The sequence below is a fragment of the Stylophora pistillata genome, chromosome 5 (genome assembly GCF_964205215.1).
Source record: "Stylophora pistillata chromosome 5, jaStyPist1.2, whole genome shotgun sequence".
Lineage (NCBI taxonomy): Eukaryota > Metazoa > Cnidaria > Anthozoa > Scleractinia > Pocilloporidae > Stylophora > Stylophora pistillata.
Genome location: NC_142523.1, coordinates 15,827,483 through 15,846,751, shown reverse-complemented (window position 1 = coordinate 15,846,751; position 19,269 = coordinate 15,827,483). Strand labels below are relative to the sequence as shown.

The window sequence follows — 19,269 nt, the reverse complement described above, 5'->3', positions numbered from 1 at the left end:
CACACGGCTTGTGAGAACGGAAACTCATTGCGATTTAACCGCCTCCCGGTTAGCTCAAATGGATAGAGCGCTGGACTGTTGTGCGGGAGGTCGAGGGTTCGAGCCCCGGCCGGACCAACACTCAGGGTCTTAAAAATAATTGAGAAGAATTTGCTACCTTTCTATAACATCAAGAAATGGTTAGATATTCTAGTCTTCTCGGATAGGGACGAATAAATGGAGGTCCCGTCTCCTGCAGGGTTGGGGTAGGAGACGTTAATTTCCCACACACGAGATTACTGTGTGATGGATGTCCTCCCCTGGGGTGGGATGGGTGGGATATAGGGCGCACTTAATAAGGAGCTTCGCTCTGTTGTGCGACCCTCACCACACTCTGGTGAAAGTGAGTAAATCAAATTTCCTGGTATACGGAGATCTGCTTCGAGCGAGCTTGTACGGACGTCAAGGATGAGACAGCGATTTGGTTCCACAATAGGCTTTATTTTAGATCAGGCCAACAACTGACATGAACTTAAGCGCGCTCAAGTTTGTAATCGGGGATGTAAATAAATCGGAAAACCTTTACGAAGTGCTTACTTAAGTATTGACTCCGAACTGGTGTAAGGTTCTATTTGTTCTTCAAATTGACAATATTTAAATAAGAATTACGAAAGAACGGAAAACGTCTCTTTGAAGCTAAATGATTTACATTGAAATATTCATATGCCGAACATGAAAGAGCAGGCTCAATAAACTTTAGGCCATTAAAAATAAGAAACTTAGCTGAGAATTCACAGCTTTGATATCGAAAATATGCCCATGGAAATTACAATAGAGCAGCTTACAAAATAAAATAAAAAATACAATTAAAAGTTTTCGCTTATCTAAGCAAGGTTGGTGTTAAGTTTAACCGTATGAAAGGAAATTGAAGTTACGAGTATAAACTCAGCTTCCAACTACCATGAGAACTAATTTTGCTAGAAAGACCATTGACACTTTTATTTACCAAAAAATTTCACTAGAATTGAACAAGAAAAGCACCGACAGGCAGCCGGCTGTACAATGAAGACAAAGTAATAATGCAAAATCTATTTCCAAAAACCGTCTATGGCTTTTTTTTTAACATCACAATGAAAGAAACTCGCATGAATTTAGAACGCTAAAATACCGAAAACAACTAATAAATATGCCTGAACAACCACACGGAAAAATCACTAAATTTTCCCATAACACTCGAGCTTATAGGGATGCGTTTTCCGATCAGTCTCTGAGAAAAATGGCGTATCAGGACGCCATCGGTTAATAAAACAGGGCGAACATTAGCCGTCCTAAGTCTCAGAGGAATACGGAGGGGTGGTACTTACTTCCTTGGTTACATTTTGAAATCATTGGTGATCCCTGTAATCTGATTGGTTTTCAGTCATGTAATTCATTCACGATTCGTACTATTCTTTGCTCTAATACTCATCTTTTTCCCAGGCGAAGAGAAAGAAACACTAAAACTTAACACACAATTCATATTTCGAGGCTTGTTTAAAGAAACCAACAAAATTGCAGGATAATGAGAGACAAAGAAGCCATATGTGATGGTAAATTTTGCAACTTTCGTTCCAAAAAACTTACTTTTTTTTCCAAAGAAAGGATCAATGCAATGGGACGCTTAAATTCTGCGATTCCAAAATGGATGTCATGAAGTGGCAATTGAACTTTCTGCCGCACAATTTTGGTCTAAAAACACACTTGTGACTTCAAATCGGATTGTCACTGTGTTCTCGTTCAACTTTGAAACCATGCGTATGATTGGAGACCAAAATACACTCCATTCAGTTCAAATACAATTATTCACCCCACGACGTGTAACGTTGCCGATGAAATATTCCTCTTCGTCTGACTCTAAACGTATTTCCCTGACCATAGCCTTTAATCCCTCGAACACTTCCTTAGCAGTAGGTTCTATTTGTGATGCTGGCAGGACAAATCCAAACTTTCCTTGATCGCGTAGTTCAACTGAAAATGTGTATTTCACTTTTAAGCCTCCGTAGACATAATCGGTTAAGCTCCCAGAATGGATATCTGAGAGAAAGAAAAACAGGATGAAAAAAATACTTGTCACAGAACGCTGACTACGTTATGATAAAAGGGGAAATTTTGTAAAGAAACTTTGGTGCTGTGTCAGTGGGGAGTATAGAATTGCTTCTTTTCAACAGCCTTTTTACAATCCAAATCTTGTTATTATCACTATTAAAAATGGTAATCGGACTAAGTGGAGTCCAATTCGGTCTGTAATCAGGAGAGTAAAAATTGGACCACCGCGAAGCTTGACTCTTATTCGTTAATCGCGAGTATGATAACAAAACCAAATTAGTCGACGCGAAGTCCTTTTATCAATAAATCAAAACTATTACAAAATTGAGAAAGAAACTAGACATCGGTTATAGATTTTCATCAAAACAACAGTGAACTCGGCGAAATGTGCGACAATGCACAGGGAGGCGCACACGACGCTTACTGTCCACTTACACAGGCATGACGTGTCAATTGTCTTATAACGATTACAAGCATGACACGTACACGTACACTGTCCTATCAGTGCTCAAATCCGGCTGGTGATAACCAATCGCGCTCGATAATTTTGTTATAGTTTCGACTAAGTCAAGTTACTTTCAATGTATAGCGCCACAATGTATTGCTTTTAAATTCTATGATACTATAACACCAAGAGATTATAATAACTTGATATCACACATTTCAGAGAAGCGGTTGTAGCTACTCTATGGGCTAAACTTACATAACAGTCTGGACGAAGGACCCAAATCATAACTTGTTTTAAATTCCATAGACTTTATAACATCCACCGCCGCTTTACCAACACGCATCTGCAAGTCAAATCAAAACACATTACAAAATAGGTTCGCAATGCTTTTGTGAGCTAAAGTATGTATGGGACTGAACTTACTGAGTTCCGCGGGGTTATTTGGGTCAGTTTTTCTGGGTATGTGCTTATTGGTCTCTCAGAACCCCTAACCTATAGTGGTCTATTCTGTGGCCAATTATAAACCCCATGTTAGTCACTTTTGGGGATATGTGATTTTCGCGATCCCAACTTAGTCGCTTTTTAACGTGAATCTTCCCATTCCCTAATTCGTACTCACCAGAATATTCTTGACCCCAAAATACCGAAAAATGTGCGATCTCATATTAGTAACTCTTTTGTAAATGCAACTCAATTATAATCAATCCAGTCGTGAAAATGCGACCCTATCCAGTTACACATCCCAATCAGTTAGAAAGTACCCCCTCCTCCCCCCCTCCCACCCAATGAATTCTTTTCCCAAATTAATAACGCTAATGAGGTCGCATGGTGAGAGACAAATGTGAGGAAAGAGGGTGGAGCCCATTTTCAGAGTAATCACCTACTGGGTTGGCAGAGGGATTGCCGCAACTCACAAGTTCATCGTAATCTTTGATATTTTCCTGCGTAAATCCCCACGGAATCATCCACATCTGACTGTAATTGTGAACATCAAGGAATCCCGCAAGCCTTCTCTGTTGAGACTTCAAAAAGCGATCTAAGTTCTGAACCTCTTTCTCAGACATGGCTGATGAACCCCGGTAGATATTTGAACAAGGGTTTTCAGACGCCCCGTGACCTGGAGGAGAAGGTAGATTGCACATCAAAATCTATCCAAAAATCCTTTATTGTCCCTGCGCTACGTTTGATCCTATTACTAGCTTGGCAACGAAAACACCTAAGTCGAAGTTAAGCTCAGGGCAGGGAGAAAATTCAACTTTTAAAGAAAATGGAAGTATATAAAGATGTTTCTTGGTTGTGATATGTATATAAATCACCGGATCTATGTTAGTACAGTATCTTAGCAACTGCGCACCCACCCCTCCCTTAGCTTAACACCAGTCAACTGATAACAAGTTAGGAATAATGTTGGGTTAGGGAGGGGTGGGTGTGCAGTTACTTAAAGACTGACCTTGATAAAAAAATCCTTAAAGGCTACGGTAGACCTTTGCGGGGGTCTTTCGCAAAAAAAATTTCAACGTGCTTTTTGACATATTACAACCATAAACTATGTTAGCAATAAAACACATTTTTTTCGGGGTGTATAGCGTGATAAAGCCATTTGGGATGTTGAGAGAACACGAGAAGAGCTTGTATGGCTTGTGATCACGATATATACTGAGCTTTCCGAGTGTTCTCCTAACATCCCAACTGTCTTTATCACGTGATCACGATATATACTGAGCTTTCCGAGTGTTCTCCTAACATCCCAACTGTCTTTATCACGTGATCACGATATATACTGAGCTTTCCGAGTGTTCTCCTAACATCCCAACTGTCTTTATCACGTGATCACGATATATACTGAGCTTTCCGAGTGTTCTCCTAACATCCCAACTGTCTTTATCACGTGATCACGATATAAACTGAGCTTTCCGAGTGTTCTCCTAACATCCCAACTGTCTTTATCACGTGATCACGATATATACTGAGCTTTCCGAGTGTTCTCCTAACATCCCAACTGTCATTATCACGTGATCACGATATAAACTGAGCTTTCCGAGTGTTCTCCTAACATCCCAACTGTCTTTATCACGTGATCACGATATATACTGAGCTTTCCGAGTGTTCTCCTAACATCCCAACTGTCATTATCACGTGATCACGATAAATACTGAGCTTTTCGAGTGTTCTCCTAACATCCCAACTGTCTTTATCACGTTATAGAGTCAGGAAAAAATGCGTCTAATTGCTTTTATGACGTAGTTAGTTACATGCTGGCTTTATATTTATTACCTGATAAAGCATCCGCTTGGAAACTGAACTGACCAATCAGACGTTGCATATTATGTTCATAATAGCAATGGAAAGATTACGAAATGCGCTATTCGGCAAAAATTATACTTTTTTAGTTTGATCTAACCGTAAACTGAATGAGGAGCGACGATCTAAAATTAGCGAGCCTTTTTTAACGAGTTAATCAGTTATCAAATCCAACCGCATAAATAAAACTTCTACGCAATTTCAATCCTGAGGGGTTGGTCTTCAAAACTGTGTAGAAAATTTTCGATATTCTTATGGCTTGCATTGCAACTTACCTCTCAAGTTTGCTTATCAAAGTTTACCGATAAGCATTACCTTGGAGCCCATTGTGGGAGATCCATTTTGAAAAACGGAAGACCCCATCACAATTTTCTAGGTTGGTGTTTTGGGAGTCCTCGGTCCGAATTTTAAGGCAATCTGTTAAGTATACATGCTCTGTTTATTCGTTCAAAGAAGGCACATTAGCGCAAAAACGAGGTAGTTTTTTTTTCTTCCAAAATGTTGATAAAAATTCACCTATGGGTAACCATATGTCAAGTTTTGTCAGCACTCTGAAAGACTCGAAATGCCGACCGCTGGAAGAAACATAACGATGTCCTGTGGAGCCTTTAGTTCAATTCTGTTGGCCGGCAATTTCGATTTCAATTATTTTAAGCACGCTGCAGCAAACCTTGTTCATAGCTGTTGATCGAGTACGAGCAATAACGATTGCCTAAGGCACGAGTCGTTAACCTTTTCGGTGAGATTCTTTAACCATTCCGCGTCGAATTTCTTTACTCCTTTTTGCTGGCAGCCAGCTTCTTTTTTACTCTATTAAGGACTCCTCCCTTTTTATCTTTCTCCATTCACGATCAAGTTTTAAACGCAAGCAAATAGCAAAGATTTCCATGTGTAACCAAAATTAGAAGATGTTTACGCGAATGAAACTCAAGGACCAGGATGCTTTGCCGCAAAAAAACAATTCGGGAGTATTTTTAGTAAAATTGGCGAGCTGAAGAATTCAGTTCGAAAATGGGCTTTTGAAAATAACTCGGGTGTGTTTCAATATTTTACAAAAAATATTCTTAGAAACTACCGTTAAAATAGTAATGCATAGTTTGACACGAAAAAACGAAAAAATTCAAAAAATTGGCCCTCGAAGATCTACCGTATCCAATTATGTATTCTCTGTTGCAATTGAAGAAATGAAACTCATCCTGATACCTCCCCAACCAAATTGCCAGTTCCTGTTTAAATCGGTACCCAGACACGAGGATCCATGCTTGGGACTTCTGTTTTTTCGCCATAAACGATCCTGTAATGTTAGGTATGGTGAAAGACTTGTTAGCCGGTGTGATTTTATAGCGGAGCTCGCAGCGTGCGCAGCGCACACAGCGAAGCCCCATACTTGTCAAAAATGATTATAATTATCATAATTCATCAAGCTTTCACTAACATAACCTCATCAATGCCCGACTTTCCTTTAAAATTTTACAAAGACAGGAGCGTTGTGTGCCAGTAACCTGACTGCAAAATCACTGTAGTTCACGGCTAGCCTTACGGTTTGATCTCCTACCAAAGGAAAAGATAGTCGAGCCAAGCAAATGCTTGTTAACGTAAAATTAAACAAGGAAGTAAGTTCTTACTTTAGTCCAGGTGTAAACGTAGCCATCAGGATTAAATACGGGCACAATGGCAAGGTCTACTTTATTCAGCAAGGCTATCACGGAAGGGTCCTTTCCGTGCAGGGAGACAATCTGAAAAGAAGCCTTTCTTTGAATGCTAACTTTACCAATCTTGCGTGACGGGGCGTATGAGCGCGTGTGACACTTTTGAATTTTGAGTTGAAGATACCAAGTGCGATTTTTGTTACCATTTCTGACGTTTCAAATCTGCCTTAGCAGCATAACTTCTCTCCTCTAGCTACTGCACTTCTCCTTGTAAATTAGGGGCAAGATTTTGGTGTTAGATCAGAATAACAACTTCTACCCGATAAAGTTTGATTATTCTCATTACCTGTTTGCTGGATAATGTATGGATATTATCAGGAGACGTTACATGTTGATCGGTTCTGGGAGTGAAAGGGTTAATTTTGATACGAAAGACATTATAGTACTTACAGCCTTAATTTTCTGGTTATGCTTGAATTTTTCAACCCCGCGCCTTAAATAAGTGAGGAGAATTTGCTACCTTTCTATCAAGAAATGGATAGATATTCTAGTCTTCTCGGATAGGGACGAATAAACCGCAGGCCCTGTCTCCTGCAGGGTTAAGGGTAGGAGACGTTAATTTCCCACGCGCGAGGCTACTGTGTGGTGGATGTCCTCCCCTGGGTGAGATGGGTGGGTGTTGCATAGCATTGGCCCTGAAAAGCCCCTATGGAGAGTGGTCAATTAACCTATGTATGTATGTATGTAATTGCTTTTTAAGTCGGTTTCCACGACGATGATCGAATGATGGAAAATTTTTGAGTTGCCTGGCTTTATTTCTGTGAATATAAGAAAATAGTTATTCCTACCTGATGGATGATGTAAATGCAGGAGGCTGGAGAAATCCACTCTCGAGCATGCGTTCCACAGTTTATAAACACCAGCGGCTTGATTACTTGATGATTTTCTTGAATCTCGAGTATAGAAAATATTGATAATATTAATTTGATTTAATTTTGATTTATCCGTTAAAATGTCGATGTATTAAAATCTTCTGAAAAACTACTTCATCTGTTGATGCCTGAAAAACCAGACTTACCTGAAGTACATACTGGTCCCTGTTCTCATGCGATTTTCCCAGACAGTGCATGCGCACAATATTTGAGCTTTGATTGACAGCTTTTATCCATGATACAATCTTTATGACCAGGAGAATAACAACAATAGTGACATTTTCAAAAGAGTTGCGTGTTCAAGTAGAGTATAGAGGTCATATGACTTTTCAGTATTTCGCTTGACCCTTGTTGAAAAGCATTCGAGGGTCTGATTGTCGGGACAGTACGTTCTGAACCTTTTTAACATAAAGAATAATAAATGGCGCTCGTCGATATGGAATTTCTTTCAGAGTGTTCCACTTAATATCACGAGTAAGCACAGTGAATGAGTGAGATATCAATTAAAACACGAAAAGAAAAAAAATCATATCTACAAGAAACAATCTATTATTTTGCTTTCATAAGAAACGCTATAGGCCTTTATTGACAGGAAAATTTGTCATTTATCAACCTGACAAAAGTGAGCGAAAGGCAATTAGCTGATTTTGCGAGTCAAACGCACGTAAAAAAATTACCGTAATTTTACACGTGCGCAGTTACCGTTACGGCTTTTCTCAGGGCTGTAGGTCCCTATGAAACACAACAGTTTATCTAATAAAATTACGTCCCTAACACTCTGCTTTGAAGTTTTTCGGATCTTGACATAACCCCCTGCGATTAAATCATAATTGAGAAATACACAGGATATATACCTCATCAAACGAGTGGTACGTATTATGCCAAGATGATCTTTTATAGTTTACATCGTTCTGTCTGTTTATAACGGCCTGGAGGTCGAGTATCTGCACTTTGTAAGAAATCTTATTTTTAGTCAATAATCTTGTAAGCTTTATAAAGTCTTCGGGGGAGACCTGCATGTCAACTGCCTCACCAGGGTGCGATGGAGGTCGCCAAAAGTCTACCTAGTACGTAAATCGCATCGGAGATTCGAGTTAATAAAAATTATCACTACATTTCCATCTTATAAAATGTGTAACTGACAATTAAGAAGAAAGCTACTCGTAGAATCTTCAAAAGGAAAGTCAAACAGACTTTGAATGGTTGTCGCGAGTTGTAACGTGCAAAAATGAGGATCATAACTGCCCCATAAGAACGTTTGCCTACATCTTCACCTAAATTGGCTTTACAGTGTGCCCTGCTCTATGCAGCGAATAGAGCTCTTGGCCTGAAGTAATAATTTTTCTAAACTACACAAGATCATTTTACAAAGTTAGGGATCAGGCATTACCCATCGCCTGGAGAGGGGATTTGTGGGGGGAGGGGGGGAATCGTATAGTTTTTGAGGGCAGCGGAGGGGGGATCAATCGTCGTCAACAGGGTATAAGGGGAAGACTTATATAAACTGAATGCTAATTAGTTGCCACAACCAAAATCCTCTAGTCCTCCCAGGCGACAAATCAGCCCCCCCCCCGTCTCTACAGGTGACAAATAATGACCGGTCCCTGCCAATGTATCGGCATTTGAAGCCAAACGCAAAGCATTGATTAAACCTTACCAATAAATGTTCTTGTCCTTGGAGTCGCAATAAAATATTAACTTCAGTAACAGTTGATGGGAGAGCAGTAACAACTTTATGCCTGGAGCAAAACAATTATTAGAGAAAAGAGTCTTAGAAGACATGATCGGGAGGTGAAAAGGAAAAAAAATATATAAAGTAACTTCTGACTAAGCGCGCGCAAGGGCCGAGCTGATGAATTGGGCCGAGGTTTTTGGTAGTACGGATCGAGCGCAGCAAGGTACCCATAGAAACGACTGAGGGTCAATATTCCCCGGTGCGGTTCGAGCAAGTGAGTTTAGAAATAAGTTAATATATATGACACTGACAATTTTTTTTTTACTTTTAATTTCGGGAATTTCGCTTTCGCGAGGAAAATTACATGCACGGCTTATGACCGTGCCCGTCTAGACGGTTTTTGTGGTAAAATACGGATCAAGTAAGAACCAATCAGAACGCTCAGATTTACTCTTGGACTAGTTTGCCACATAATAATAAGAAGCATTGCGCCCGTACTTCAAGTTCAATTGGTACTTACCCCCAGTACAGAATTTCGCTTGCCGTTCTTGTTGTTAGAGTCCAAAGGAAAAATAACTTCAGAGCTTCATCAAGGATTCTCATATTTCCTTCCGACTTGAACTTTAGTTAGCTAAAATACGGTTCAATGTGTAGTTATTAAAAGACATTATTTAGGCAAACGAGCAGTATTTGGATGTGTTTGATTTTTTATTCCGATTTATTTAGACGACCTAATTCTGTTTCAGCAATCAATTATTTTAGCCTTTTATCATTTATTTGATTTTCTGGTATTCGTCACACGCCAGTTTTCTTTATTTTGAATATGATAAAATTAAGAAGTATGTATCATCTCTTTCGATCCCTTCTTCCATTAAAATTTGTTTTCGCGAGTTGATCGATCATATCACGATTTATCTTAATATCGAAATATTCTTACTTCACGCTCAGATATGACTCTAGCTTCTCTAAGAATGCTAACCTTTTCATACTATATACCTCCTGTTGTTTACGAACTCACCTCAAAATCCAAGCAGGTTTTAACTCTGATAATATTCAACAAATTTTGCTTACAGCCCTTTTTAGTGTCAGATGAAGGTCATCATCGAAGGCTTCAATTTTTAAGTTGCGAGAAGTTTCTCCTATTTCCAGATATTTCTATAACTGGCTGGTCATAAACCTTTGAAGCCAACATATAGGTAATGAAATATTCTTTAAACAACTGGTTTAACTTCAGGTGATACATCGTTTTTAAAACAAATCGTTTCCCAGGTTACGATGCAGCCTTGCTCGTGGGCTCAGGTCTCAGTAGCCCTGCACTCCTGCTCCATCTCCGGTACCTCCCCTTCGTCCCTCCTTCCACCGTCCATGTCAGGCTCTCGATTCCAAGGTTTTTTTTAATTTCGTTTAATACCTTAACGACCCTACTATAGACAAAGCATATAAATTTATCACGATCAGGCCCCCTAACCCTCCGTAACAAGTAACGATTCTACCACACAGACCACCCTCTTATTGCTCTCCCCCCTTCCTGTCCCGTTTAAGCTTCCATGGATATTTGGAAATTAATCGGGTTGTAGTAGCTAGAATTTTCATTTCTATTTATTGTCAAGCAGCTGCGAAATAATTTTATATTGTCTCTCTTCCTGCTGTGTTCTGTTTGAGGTTATGGATGAATTACATAACGCCGGTAGCTATTTATTTTCACCAGTACGCGCGTTGTTTTCGTTAGATACTTTACATTGCTAGTTTATTTCAATTAAGTCAGTCGTTTCATAGCTTTCGTCAGCGCCGTGCTTCTTTTATTAAAGACTTTTACTGCCGGACCTGGTTACACCACAAATTGTAAGTCCGTTTCTGCTTCATTTAATTTTTCGTCGTTGTTCTTGTTGTAACAGTTGTTATATTTTGAACTTAGATACTTGCATTACTGTAATTCTTTATTTTCAGTCGAATCACGCATACTTAATTTACAAATCTTTACATCTGAATAGACGTCCATCTGGAAAAATACACTAAATGTGCATTCGCTTTGTGGTGTTAAACGTGTAGTTATTTACCTACACGAGTTGTCCATTAATCCTTAAGCTTAGGAGGTACCACGCTCACGGAAATACTGTTTCAGACAACCTTGGCATGAATCTCTCATTTCGACTGAAATTTGCCCCAAGCCCCCAACTGCTCCTCTTTTTAGATATTTCGAAATTGGTCGAAACCAAAAGTTATATCTTCGACCCAGGCTTAAAGCTGTCAGCACACCCACACACACACACGAAAAGAAAAATCACAAATTTCCGGAGCCGCTTCGTCCATGATGTACAGTTACCACAAGAACAGTTTGATGGCTTCTCCTTCCGTTCAGGTCCTATTGGCTTTGTTGATCCTGACCCAGAAGACATGGTGTCTACCACCCACCTCTTTGTCTTCTTCGGAAGAAAGTTACAGCGGATTGTTAAAGAGATGGTACCGTAAGTAGATGGTTAATTTATTTGTTGAAACTTACAGAATTCCCAAAGAGGCTCTGTGAGGAGTTGTTGTGAGGACTTGTTGGAGAGGCTCTGTATTGACTATGAAGGAAGGGAGCGATTACACGCACATGTGAGCGTACACACGACACACATAGCCACGCCACACGGACACACTTCAGGCATCACTTGATCATTTAGACAAAGAAAACAGCAGTAAAATAAAAGTAAAATACTGTGTTTGGTGACTTCAACGGTGATCATGTACCATATCACTGGTGAATCAGTTTGTATACTCTGAGAAAACGTCTGCACGATGTCATTTAATTTTTTTTATTTCAAGAACGAAGTCGCCCGACGTATTTGAGAGTTATCTTCTTGCTGAAAGAGGACAACAGAAAATCTTATTGTGTTTCCCATCCAAAGGTTACATTGGTCAAAAAAACGATCCGAGACCTGTCTTATTCTTTGAAAGAAATGCTCTCAGTTAACAATCGCGTAATTGTAGAAAATCATCGCATAAGTTTTGGTTTTTTCAATAGAATTTTCTCAATATTCAAATCTGGAGGATATTTCAACTTGCTATAAGTCAAGCAAAGTGTTTCACTTTGAATACAATGTGAAGAAGAAATAATAGAATCATTTGTCATTCCAAGGCCGACCACATTGCTGATAATGTTTTACGATGGAAAGAGATGTAAATGATCTATAGTCGTTGTGGGCGTCGGGTAAATCAGAGTTAATATTAACTCTGGCTAAATGTATCAAAGTAAATTCCACTGGAAAATAAGGTTAGTTTTATTTTGGGTATGACACAGGTAACCCATTTACGAAAACTGAAATGAAAAACGTCACACTAGGAAACAAAAGACTGAAATAAGACAGAAATGTGTGCATATTTTATTGCCAAAACTATAAATTTCACAATTGAAAAACACAAGTGAAAAACAAAGAATCATGCTCAACGTAAGTGAAATTTTCTTGTTTAGACGAAGAACATAACTCAGTGTTCTCTTCAAGCCAAGGCCCTCCCCCTGAGTGCTATTTGAAGTACTTCCTGCACCAGTCACCCCCACAGGGGCTTCTTATCGACCATCCTGGCGCGGAAGTTTATATTTGCCAGTCGCTCCCAGACAACCCTGACTCGTACTTCTTCGCAACTTTGTTTGACGACAAAGCAGGCATCGCCATTTTGTCTGCGTACACCGTCAACTACGAACAGGCGCGTCACATGGGTAAGTTTCCAAGAGGGAATGTTTCAAACATCTGGCGGACAAATCCAGGTGAGCTCAACGATTTATTGATGTTTTTACAACATTTTTATCTACAACCCCATACAAATACTTGGTGGACAGATTTGAAATACCCTCCAATCATCTCTTTTCTCAAAATTTTTCGAGGAGGAATTAATTAAAAATACACTAAACAGCCTACGCGCCCACGTCGCGTGTTGGTTTCGCACGCATCGTCTCTTCCCATTCCATACCATTTTCGCTAAATGAAACTAGAAACTATGAACTTTTATTGACACATTTCCACAAAGGTTTTTCAGTGACATTTACAATCAAAATTAATAACATCATCACGGAATTAAACAATTTAAAACAAATTGACAATTTCAATATTACATAAAAATCTGGTGGTTAGAGTTTAAGATTAATAATTTGGTTGTTGCAAGCTACAATTTAAATGTAAAATTTATTATGTTTAAATCTAAATGTTCAAAAATGTGGTTGTTACAAGCTTAAGGACTTGGACTGCAAGAACCGTTCCAGGAGCTGACTTCTCAATGCACATTCAATCGTCCAACTGGTTCCATAAGGAAACCATATTATAATTAAATGTTCTCTGTCCAGACGTTGTTTTAAAAGTATGATGTCATATAGTCAAATTTTCTTCTGTCACTGACCATGCGCACCGCTTGAAGCTTACAAATATGATTGTGACGTGAGGTGTTAGACCGAACTGAAGAGCAATAAAAGAACTTATTACACGACTCGGGCAGTCAGAGGGCCAATAACTAATAAGATATATTAACTAAAAAAATTGTCTCGTTCACGCCGAGACAATACCATTTCAATAGAAATCGACGATAAATGACGTCATCTGCACTTAACGTCAGATAGAAGTACATGTTTAGTTTGGCCCAATCAGACCTAATGTTTCGTTTTTATTTTAGAACTAACCAATCAAGGCAATGAAAAAATGTACAACGGCCACGGCATTGGGAAAGAAGGGTTCGACAAAGGTCACCTTAATCCGGCCCACATCAATTCATTTGACAAACAGCACGAGTCGGCCACGTTTACTTACAGTAACGCAGTTCCACAATACAGCCACTTCAACCGCGGCCCCTGGAAAAGCTTTGAGAGCAAAATTGCACATTACGTCACGGAGCAATGCCCAGGAAAAAATAGATCATCAGCTGTGATGTATTTGATGACTGGTTCGTCGAAGTTCCGATTGAAAGTTGGTGCAAGAAAACCAACCCAGGACAAGGGCCAGGTCAAGGTATTGTACGGATATCGGACTTGCTCTCTTTTTTTCCCAGAGTTTTGTCGACGTGACTTTGATATCTAAAAATGAGGAAGTCTCCTTATTTGGAGTTTGATTTTGATGAAATTTAATCTAACTGAGGTTCGAACATATTTTATGGCAACTTTTAAATGTTCCACCACATGTTTAAGAAATCCTGAGAAATGCTACTGTTGTAAGCAAAACGAACACCTTCAATGTGAGCGCACTCAAAGAATAGTTTTCTAGTTCCCTGTGGCCCTTAGCACCACATCTACATCTCAGATAAGAAAACGGTTCCACCAAAACTAGTCTCCTTTTTAAAAAACGAAACGGAGGGGGAGGGGGTGGCGACAAAGGAAGGTTTCCAGCTGTGGAGTTACTTAAAAGCTGAATATCCACGATGTGACCCCCCTTAAGATTTAATATTGTTTGTGGTAGATTGATAAAACAAAGCTTCCTCCACATAACTTGTTCTTATTTTTGTTTTGCTTTGTTTTGTTTTGTTTTGTTTGTTTTTTTTTTCAGATTCATTATTTCCCCGGCCCCAGCTCCAACGGGTCGATTGTGCGCCCCAATTCCATGTGGACAGCGGGATGTTGCGTTTGGAAAAACGAAAACGGTATAGAGAGGGCTCAGTCCATAGCCGTCATGGGAAACAATGACTTTACCAATAAAAAAATCGGCCTAAGGTCAATGAAATTAGTGGAACTGGAGAAGATGCTGGTTTACGAGGGAACTGAGCCTGTTGCCATTTTCCCTGCCGTCAAAGAATGTAGAATGAACAGTCTTTCGCTAGAAGATTAGTTAATTTGGATGACAGAATCCAATGTATGCTTTAAAGGTTTGCATTTTGCCAATGAATGTAGTTCACTGTTTTTTGTTTGTTTTTGTTTTTGATTTAAATGGAAAGATGCTATTTGATACTTATGAGTTATTTGCAGACATAAGAATTTCAATTACAATTTTTTTTTATAAATGTTGTTAAATTTTTTAACTTCCGAAGATTTAAAGTTTTCATGTAACAATCAAGATGGAAATGTTGCATGCTGAAACAGTAGGTATATGTTTCACGTCTTTCTCCATTCTCGAGATTTTTTATTTGGTATTTTACTGATAAACAATCAAACTAAACGATCTAGATGACTTTTAATAAATTTACCTTTTAAACTACATTCACTGATTTATATTTATATTCATGCCAACTGCACGTCCCGGAATTTGAACACATACATTCAAAGAAGAACCTAAAAAATTCTACCTTTCTTTGTGGAACATTTGGGATTCGATTTTGACGCTCAGAAGACCTGTAAATTCTCTTTTTTTTAAAATCGTATCAAGGTCGAATGAAAATGTTTCCACGTGGATTGTCGACATTCTCCAGATGGTTGGGTTTGTTTTGTCCACAAGGATCATGGGTAGGCCAGTGTATCGCTGTGCAACCATCAAAGTAATAATAAATGTTGGTAGAGGAAAAGATCGGTCCAGAGGTCAGATTATGAATCGGCACAAGCCTAGATGGCGCTGGTGAGTCTTGACAAGTGTCAGTCACATTTTTAACGACCTTACACTTAACAATCCCTTCCTGCCAGTCAACCAAGCTTCCAGTTCCCGGATGACAAACCAGCCAGTTGTTAATGTTGCTCTTGATAAGGACCTGTCTGCCGAGTTGTTTCCATACTGAGAAATCCATGGCGTTAAAGTCTGTTTCACCCAACGGGGGAGTTACCGAGACAGGCACGTTAGCATCAGAGTTCACCTGCCAGTTTGGCCTCGGTGTGACCGCATTTGTAGCTGAAGAAAAATTATTGTAATCAGTGAATTTATAGCTCCACACTAGAGTCCAGCCCCCTCCATCTGTTTCCATGTCACAGTAAGCCCTGAACGCCTTGTCCTGGGATCCACCATCTGGATTAATCCAGTAAACACCAGAGGCAAGAGAGGGAAGTTGGTTGCGAAGGTTCTGGCACGAGGAAACTGTTGACATGACAGTTGAGAAAAGCCTAAATATGGTATGACATGTCTAGAGATTAAGTGCATAATTATGATAAAAAAAAAGAATAGCAAGATTTCAAAGAGTGCAAGTACAATATTACTTCCCTTTTTCGGTCGCAATACGCGAAATTTTGAGATTTGCTCATTTTAAGGATAATAACGTGGACATGTTAGCGTAAAAGTAAATACGTTTCATTCAAGACCAAAGTTCAGTTGCATCTCGTAGATGAGGATGTCTTCTTCACTCGGAAGACTTTTCTTCTTCAGAAATTACGATTACTTAAGATAAAGACAACTAAAACGATATAAAATCAAAGAGCTGTATTGGGTCACGTACAAAGATATATTTTCAATGACCTACCCAATGAACTGGAGATTCCTGGAAGCTTATTCTGTAAAGTAAATCGACTCTGTTAAGGACACTAGATTACATAATAATTGTCTCTTTATCTCCAAATCTTAGTTATGAACGTAGTTACATTGTTTACTTCTGTTTTTATTGATTTTTAATCGTATCTTTAAGCGTCATCACGCGCGTAACATATAAAATCTGAGTTAGCGTTCCCTTTTAATTAAAGTAGTTTTTCGTTCGATTTCACGTGGACTGGTCAACCTCGAACACTCAAAGTTTCTTGATTCTTAACCCTTGGCTCAAGCGAAACCGGCATTTTACGACGATTCATTTTGATGCAATAAATCGTCGAATAAAAGTCAACTTTGGTATATCGTGCCTTACATGTTTTTGGAGTAGACCTGAAAAGTAGTCCCACCCATTAGACGCAACACGCCCAGAGTTCGTTTGGTTTGGTCTCGTTTTGATTGGAACTTGGAAGTCCGATGGTTGCAAGCGCAACACATACGCTTTGGTTATTCTATAGTATTGTGTTTAAACAGAAGTATTCATAAACTCATTGCTTAAATCAAAACGTTTAAAAGATAAATTACCTTTCTCACGTAGAAGGATCCCTCTCGTTTTGAAAGTTTTCCTGTCAGATAAGTTTGTTCTTTTCCAAGGAGTAAACAGGATCTTTGGTTTTCCAAGAAATTTGCACTTTCACAACCAGCTTCCCTCGCACACAGCAACGAACAGGTCTGTAAAGAGTCAGCTTTGGCATCCCACTGAGTATCAGCAGAAAGAAAACTGTTTTCTTTTATTTCAAAGTAGACTCCCTGAGGAGATTGTGAAGTCATTATCATGGCCGGTATGGACAGAATTATTGTGGCAAATAATACAAGCAACATCTGTGAAATTGTAACAACATGAGATGAACAGTTAGCTAACGCATAGACTGCTGGTTTACTGAGAATAAGTTATTCAAAAGCAGAGGTTAGATGGGAGGATTAGTTAACTTTTTCTCGGTGTAATCCAATCTACAGATTGTAGCCGTACTGAATCAATCCTTTCTTTAATTGAACTGACGTTATAAATTTCGAGTTGTCTTTAGAAGATCTGATATTGGCTTAAAATGTTTGAAACTATTACGACAATTCTTTTTTGTTAATTCTGTCTAAGTATCATTTCTTATGCAATCACATATTTTGACATTTTATTGTAAGTGGGGACTTGCTTCAATCTTGTTTTGCACGACAAAAATCTCGGTTCTGGTGATACTAATTTAAGGTTTCCACGGTTTAAACGGTGGAATTTAGAGGAGTTACAACTTTGATCTGAGGTCGCATCTTAATTGCATGATTAACTGACTAAAATGATCCCCAAGCTTCGGGTAAGGCAGTGGAAAACTAAATCAAAATTATTCCTAAAGCTTTTTCACGTTGAGGGCAATTAATCATCGAGTCAAAGATTTACAGCTTCCATACTTTTATTACATTGGTGGTTCAGACTATAAAGCAATATAATCAAACATCCTAACGATGTATTCTCTCCTCTTAATAATGGCCCCTCATCTCTTGAGGGGATGTTTCCGGATATTAATCGTTGAATATTCACTATTTCAGTTTTTTCCAGCTTTTATTAATGACTCTCCTTTTTCATTTCCCTCGAAATCTATCTAATCCACAAAAAGGTTTTAACTTAACGCCAGGTAAATCTTAAGACGTAACAATAAAAATGATTAAACGTTCTTGAAAGCTTGATTTAGTACATAAACGCAAAATGAAAATCAATTTGTCCTTTTCAAATTTTGTGAAATATATGAGAGACTCGGTCTCGATGACGGGGCCGTTCCAATGCCCCCCCCCCCCCCCCCCCCCTTGCCATGTGTAATACGGGGGAGCGAAGACTGGGGCGGTAGTTTTATTTCAGAGTGCGTGACAATGCATGATATGCGGGCGGTCTGCGGAGCCGCCACATTTCTCACGATGTCTGGCTGTAATTTTCCCATTTCCCAAGTGAAGGACGGAGAATGGACATCACCAAGGACATTTTTGTTGGAAGGAGTTCCAATTCATGACTTTTTCACAAAAAATCCAGCGGCTCTGCGCGAGATGATCGTCAATTTCCAAACAAGACACGATGATGTGTTTGTTGTGACTTATCCAAAATCAGGTGAAGACCGGCGTGGAAAGCTGGAAACGCAAATGTTTTACTTTTATGTATGGATAATTTGGTAAGTTAATGAAATAATCATTTGCAATGTATTTTAATTTGAGGGACAACATGGATTTCGGAGATCTTGTGGCAGGTGTATAATGACGGTGCAGAAAGTACCGCAATGATTTTTGATCGGGTTTCGTTTTTGGAGCGTGACCGACTTGATGTCACAACTCTCCCCAGTCCACGGCTTCTCCATTCTCATCTGACCTATGATGTCATTCCTAAAGGAAAAAACAATGATACACGATGCAAATATATTTATGTCGCGCGGAATCCAAAAGACGTAGCTGTGTCATTTTATGAGTTTATGAAGGATTATGGTTCTCTTGCTGGGTTTAACGGTCCATGGGAATTTTTTGCAAGATTATTTGCAGAAGGGAAAGGTGAGAGTTCTTCATCTGTATCATCGTTAAGATTTGCAAGAGCTGAAAAGAGGAGATTTCAGAACGTTCAAAGAGATTAAGTGATAATTGAAAGAAAATTGTTATTGTTACAGTGTGAAAGTTGAACAGAAGAGGTATCTGAACCCTTTTACTCCCATGAGTGACCAAGACAGAATTTCTCCTTACAATATCAAAACCATATGAAGCATATAAGTGATCAGAAGTAAAGAAAACTAGGGGATTTCAAGTTGATCTTTACCAAATTCTCCAAACTAACATCATATCAAGACAT

General features: G+C 39.0%; 4 protein-coding genes across 8 annotated transcripts in view; 2 read left to right on the top strand and 2 right to left on the bottom strand.

Moving 5' to 3' along the window:
- Positions 1–459: 459 nt before the first annotated feature.
- Positions 460–10,420, bottom strand: LOC148730517 (carboxypeptidase A2-like). Of its 5 annotated transcripts, none has more exons than XM_088761696.1 (11): positions 10,088–10,415; positions 9,590–9,700; positions 9,052–9,133; positions 8,249–8,458; positions 7,541–7,639; positions 7,311–7,415; positions 6,439–6,549; positions 6,017–6,107; positions 3,397–3,629; positions 2,768–2,855; positions 460–2,052 (listed from the first exon to the last, which is right to left on the bottom strand). In XM_088761696.1, the coding sequence occupies exons 2-11, from the start codon at positions 9,670–9,672 to the stop codon at positions 1,808–1,810; spliced, it is 1,347 nt and encodes a 448-aa protein (XP_088617822.1). In that variant the 5' UTR covers positions 9,673–9,700; positions 10,088–10,415; the 3' UTR covers positions 460–1,807. The 5 variants fall into 5 exon arrangements, with proteins under 5 accessions (XP_088617822.1, XP_088617824.1, XP_088617823.1 ...); XM_088761698.1 differs by having other exon boundaries at positions 3,427–3,629; positions 10,088–10,410; XM_088761697.1 differs by lacking the exon at positions 10,088–10,415 and having other exon boundaries at positions 9,590–10,061.
- An 878-nt stretch (positions 10,421–11,298) lies between these two features.
- LOC148730516 (uncharacterized) lies at positions 11,299–15,220 on the top strand. Its single transcript, XM_088761701.1, has 4 exons — positions 11,299–11,534; positions 12,521–12,814; positions 13,711–14,042; positions 14,574–15,220. Exons 1-4 carry the CDS (start codon positions 11,378–11,380, stop codon positions 14,850–14,852), a joined length of 1,062 nt encoding a protein of 353 aa, XP_088617827.1. The 5' UTR covers positions 11,299–11,377; the 3' UTR covers positions 14,853–15,220.
- Positions 15,221–15,381: 161 nt separating this feature from the next.
- LOC111346539 (uncharacterized) lies at positions 15,382–17,092 on the bottom strand. Its single transcript, XM_022953822.2, has 3 exons — positions 16,986–17,092; positions 16,402–16,432; positions 15,382–16,022 (listed from the first exon to the last, which is right to left on the bottom strand). Exon 3 carries the CDS (start codon positions 15,910–15,912, stop codon positions 15,382–15,384), a length of 531 nt encoding a protein of 176 aa, XP_022809557.2. The 5' UTR covers positions 15,913–16,022; positions 16,402–16,432; positions 16,986–17,092.
- Positions 17,093–18,308: 1,216 nt separating this feature from the next.
- LOC111346535 (amine sulfotransferase) overlaps positions 18,309–19,269 on the top strand; it is a 2,462-nt gene continuing 1,501 nt past the window's right edge. The window contains exons 1-2 of the mRNA XM_088761692.1: positions 18,309–18,546; positions 18,651–18,977. Coding sequence (XP_088617818.1) covers positions 18,315–18,546; positions 18,651–18,977 — 559 coding nt within the window. The 5' untranslated portion in view covers positions 18,309–18,314. The remainder of the gene's footprint in view (positions 18,547–18,650; positions 18,978–19,269) is intronic.

Excerpts from the sequence above, each read along its gene's own strand:
- LOC148730517 (XM_088761696.1), bottom strand. The coding sequence starts at position 9,672 with ATGAGAATCCTTGATGAAGCTCTGAAGTTATTTTTCCTTTGGACTCTA. Across the intron at positions 9,134-9,589 it reads AGCGAAATTCTGTACTGGGG|GCATAAAGTTGTTACTGCTC; the intron begins GTAAGTACCAAT and ends GTTTTGCTCCAG. Across the intron at positions 2,053-2,767 it reads TCCTTCGTCCAGACTGTTAT|ATATCCATTCTGGGAGCTTA; the intron begins GTAAGTTTAGCC and ends TCTTTCTCTCAG.
- LOC148730516 (XM_088761701.1), top strand. The coding sequence starts at position 11,378 with ATGATGTACAGTTACCACAAGAACAGTTTGATGGCTTCTCCTTCCGTT. Across the intron at positions 12,815-13,710 it reads CATCTGGCGGACAAATCCAG|AACTAACCAATCAAGGCAAT; the intron begins GTGAGCTCAACG and ends TTTTTATTTTAG. Across the intron at positions 14,043-14,573 it reads AGGACAAGGGCCAGGTCAAG|ATTCATTATTTCCCCGGCCC; the intron begins GTATTGTACGGA and ends TTTTTTTTTCAG.
- LOC111346539 (XM_022953822.2), bottom strand. The coding sequence starts at position 15,912 with ATGGAAACAGATGGAGGGGGCTGGACTCTAGTGTGGAGCTATAAATTC.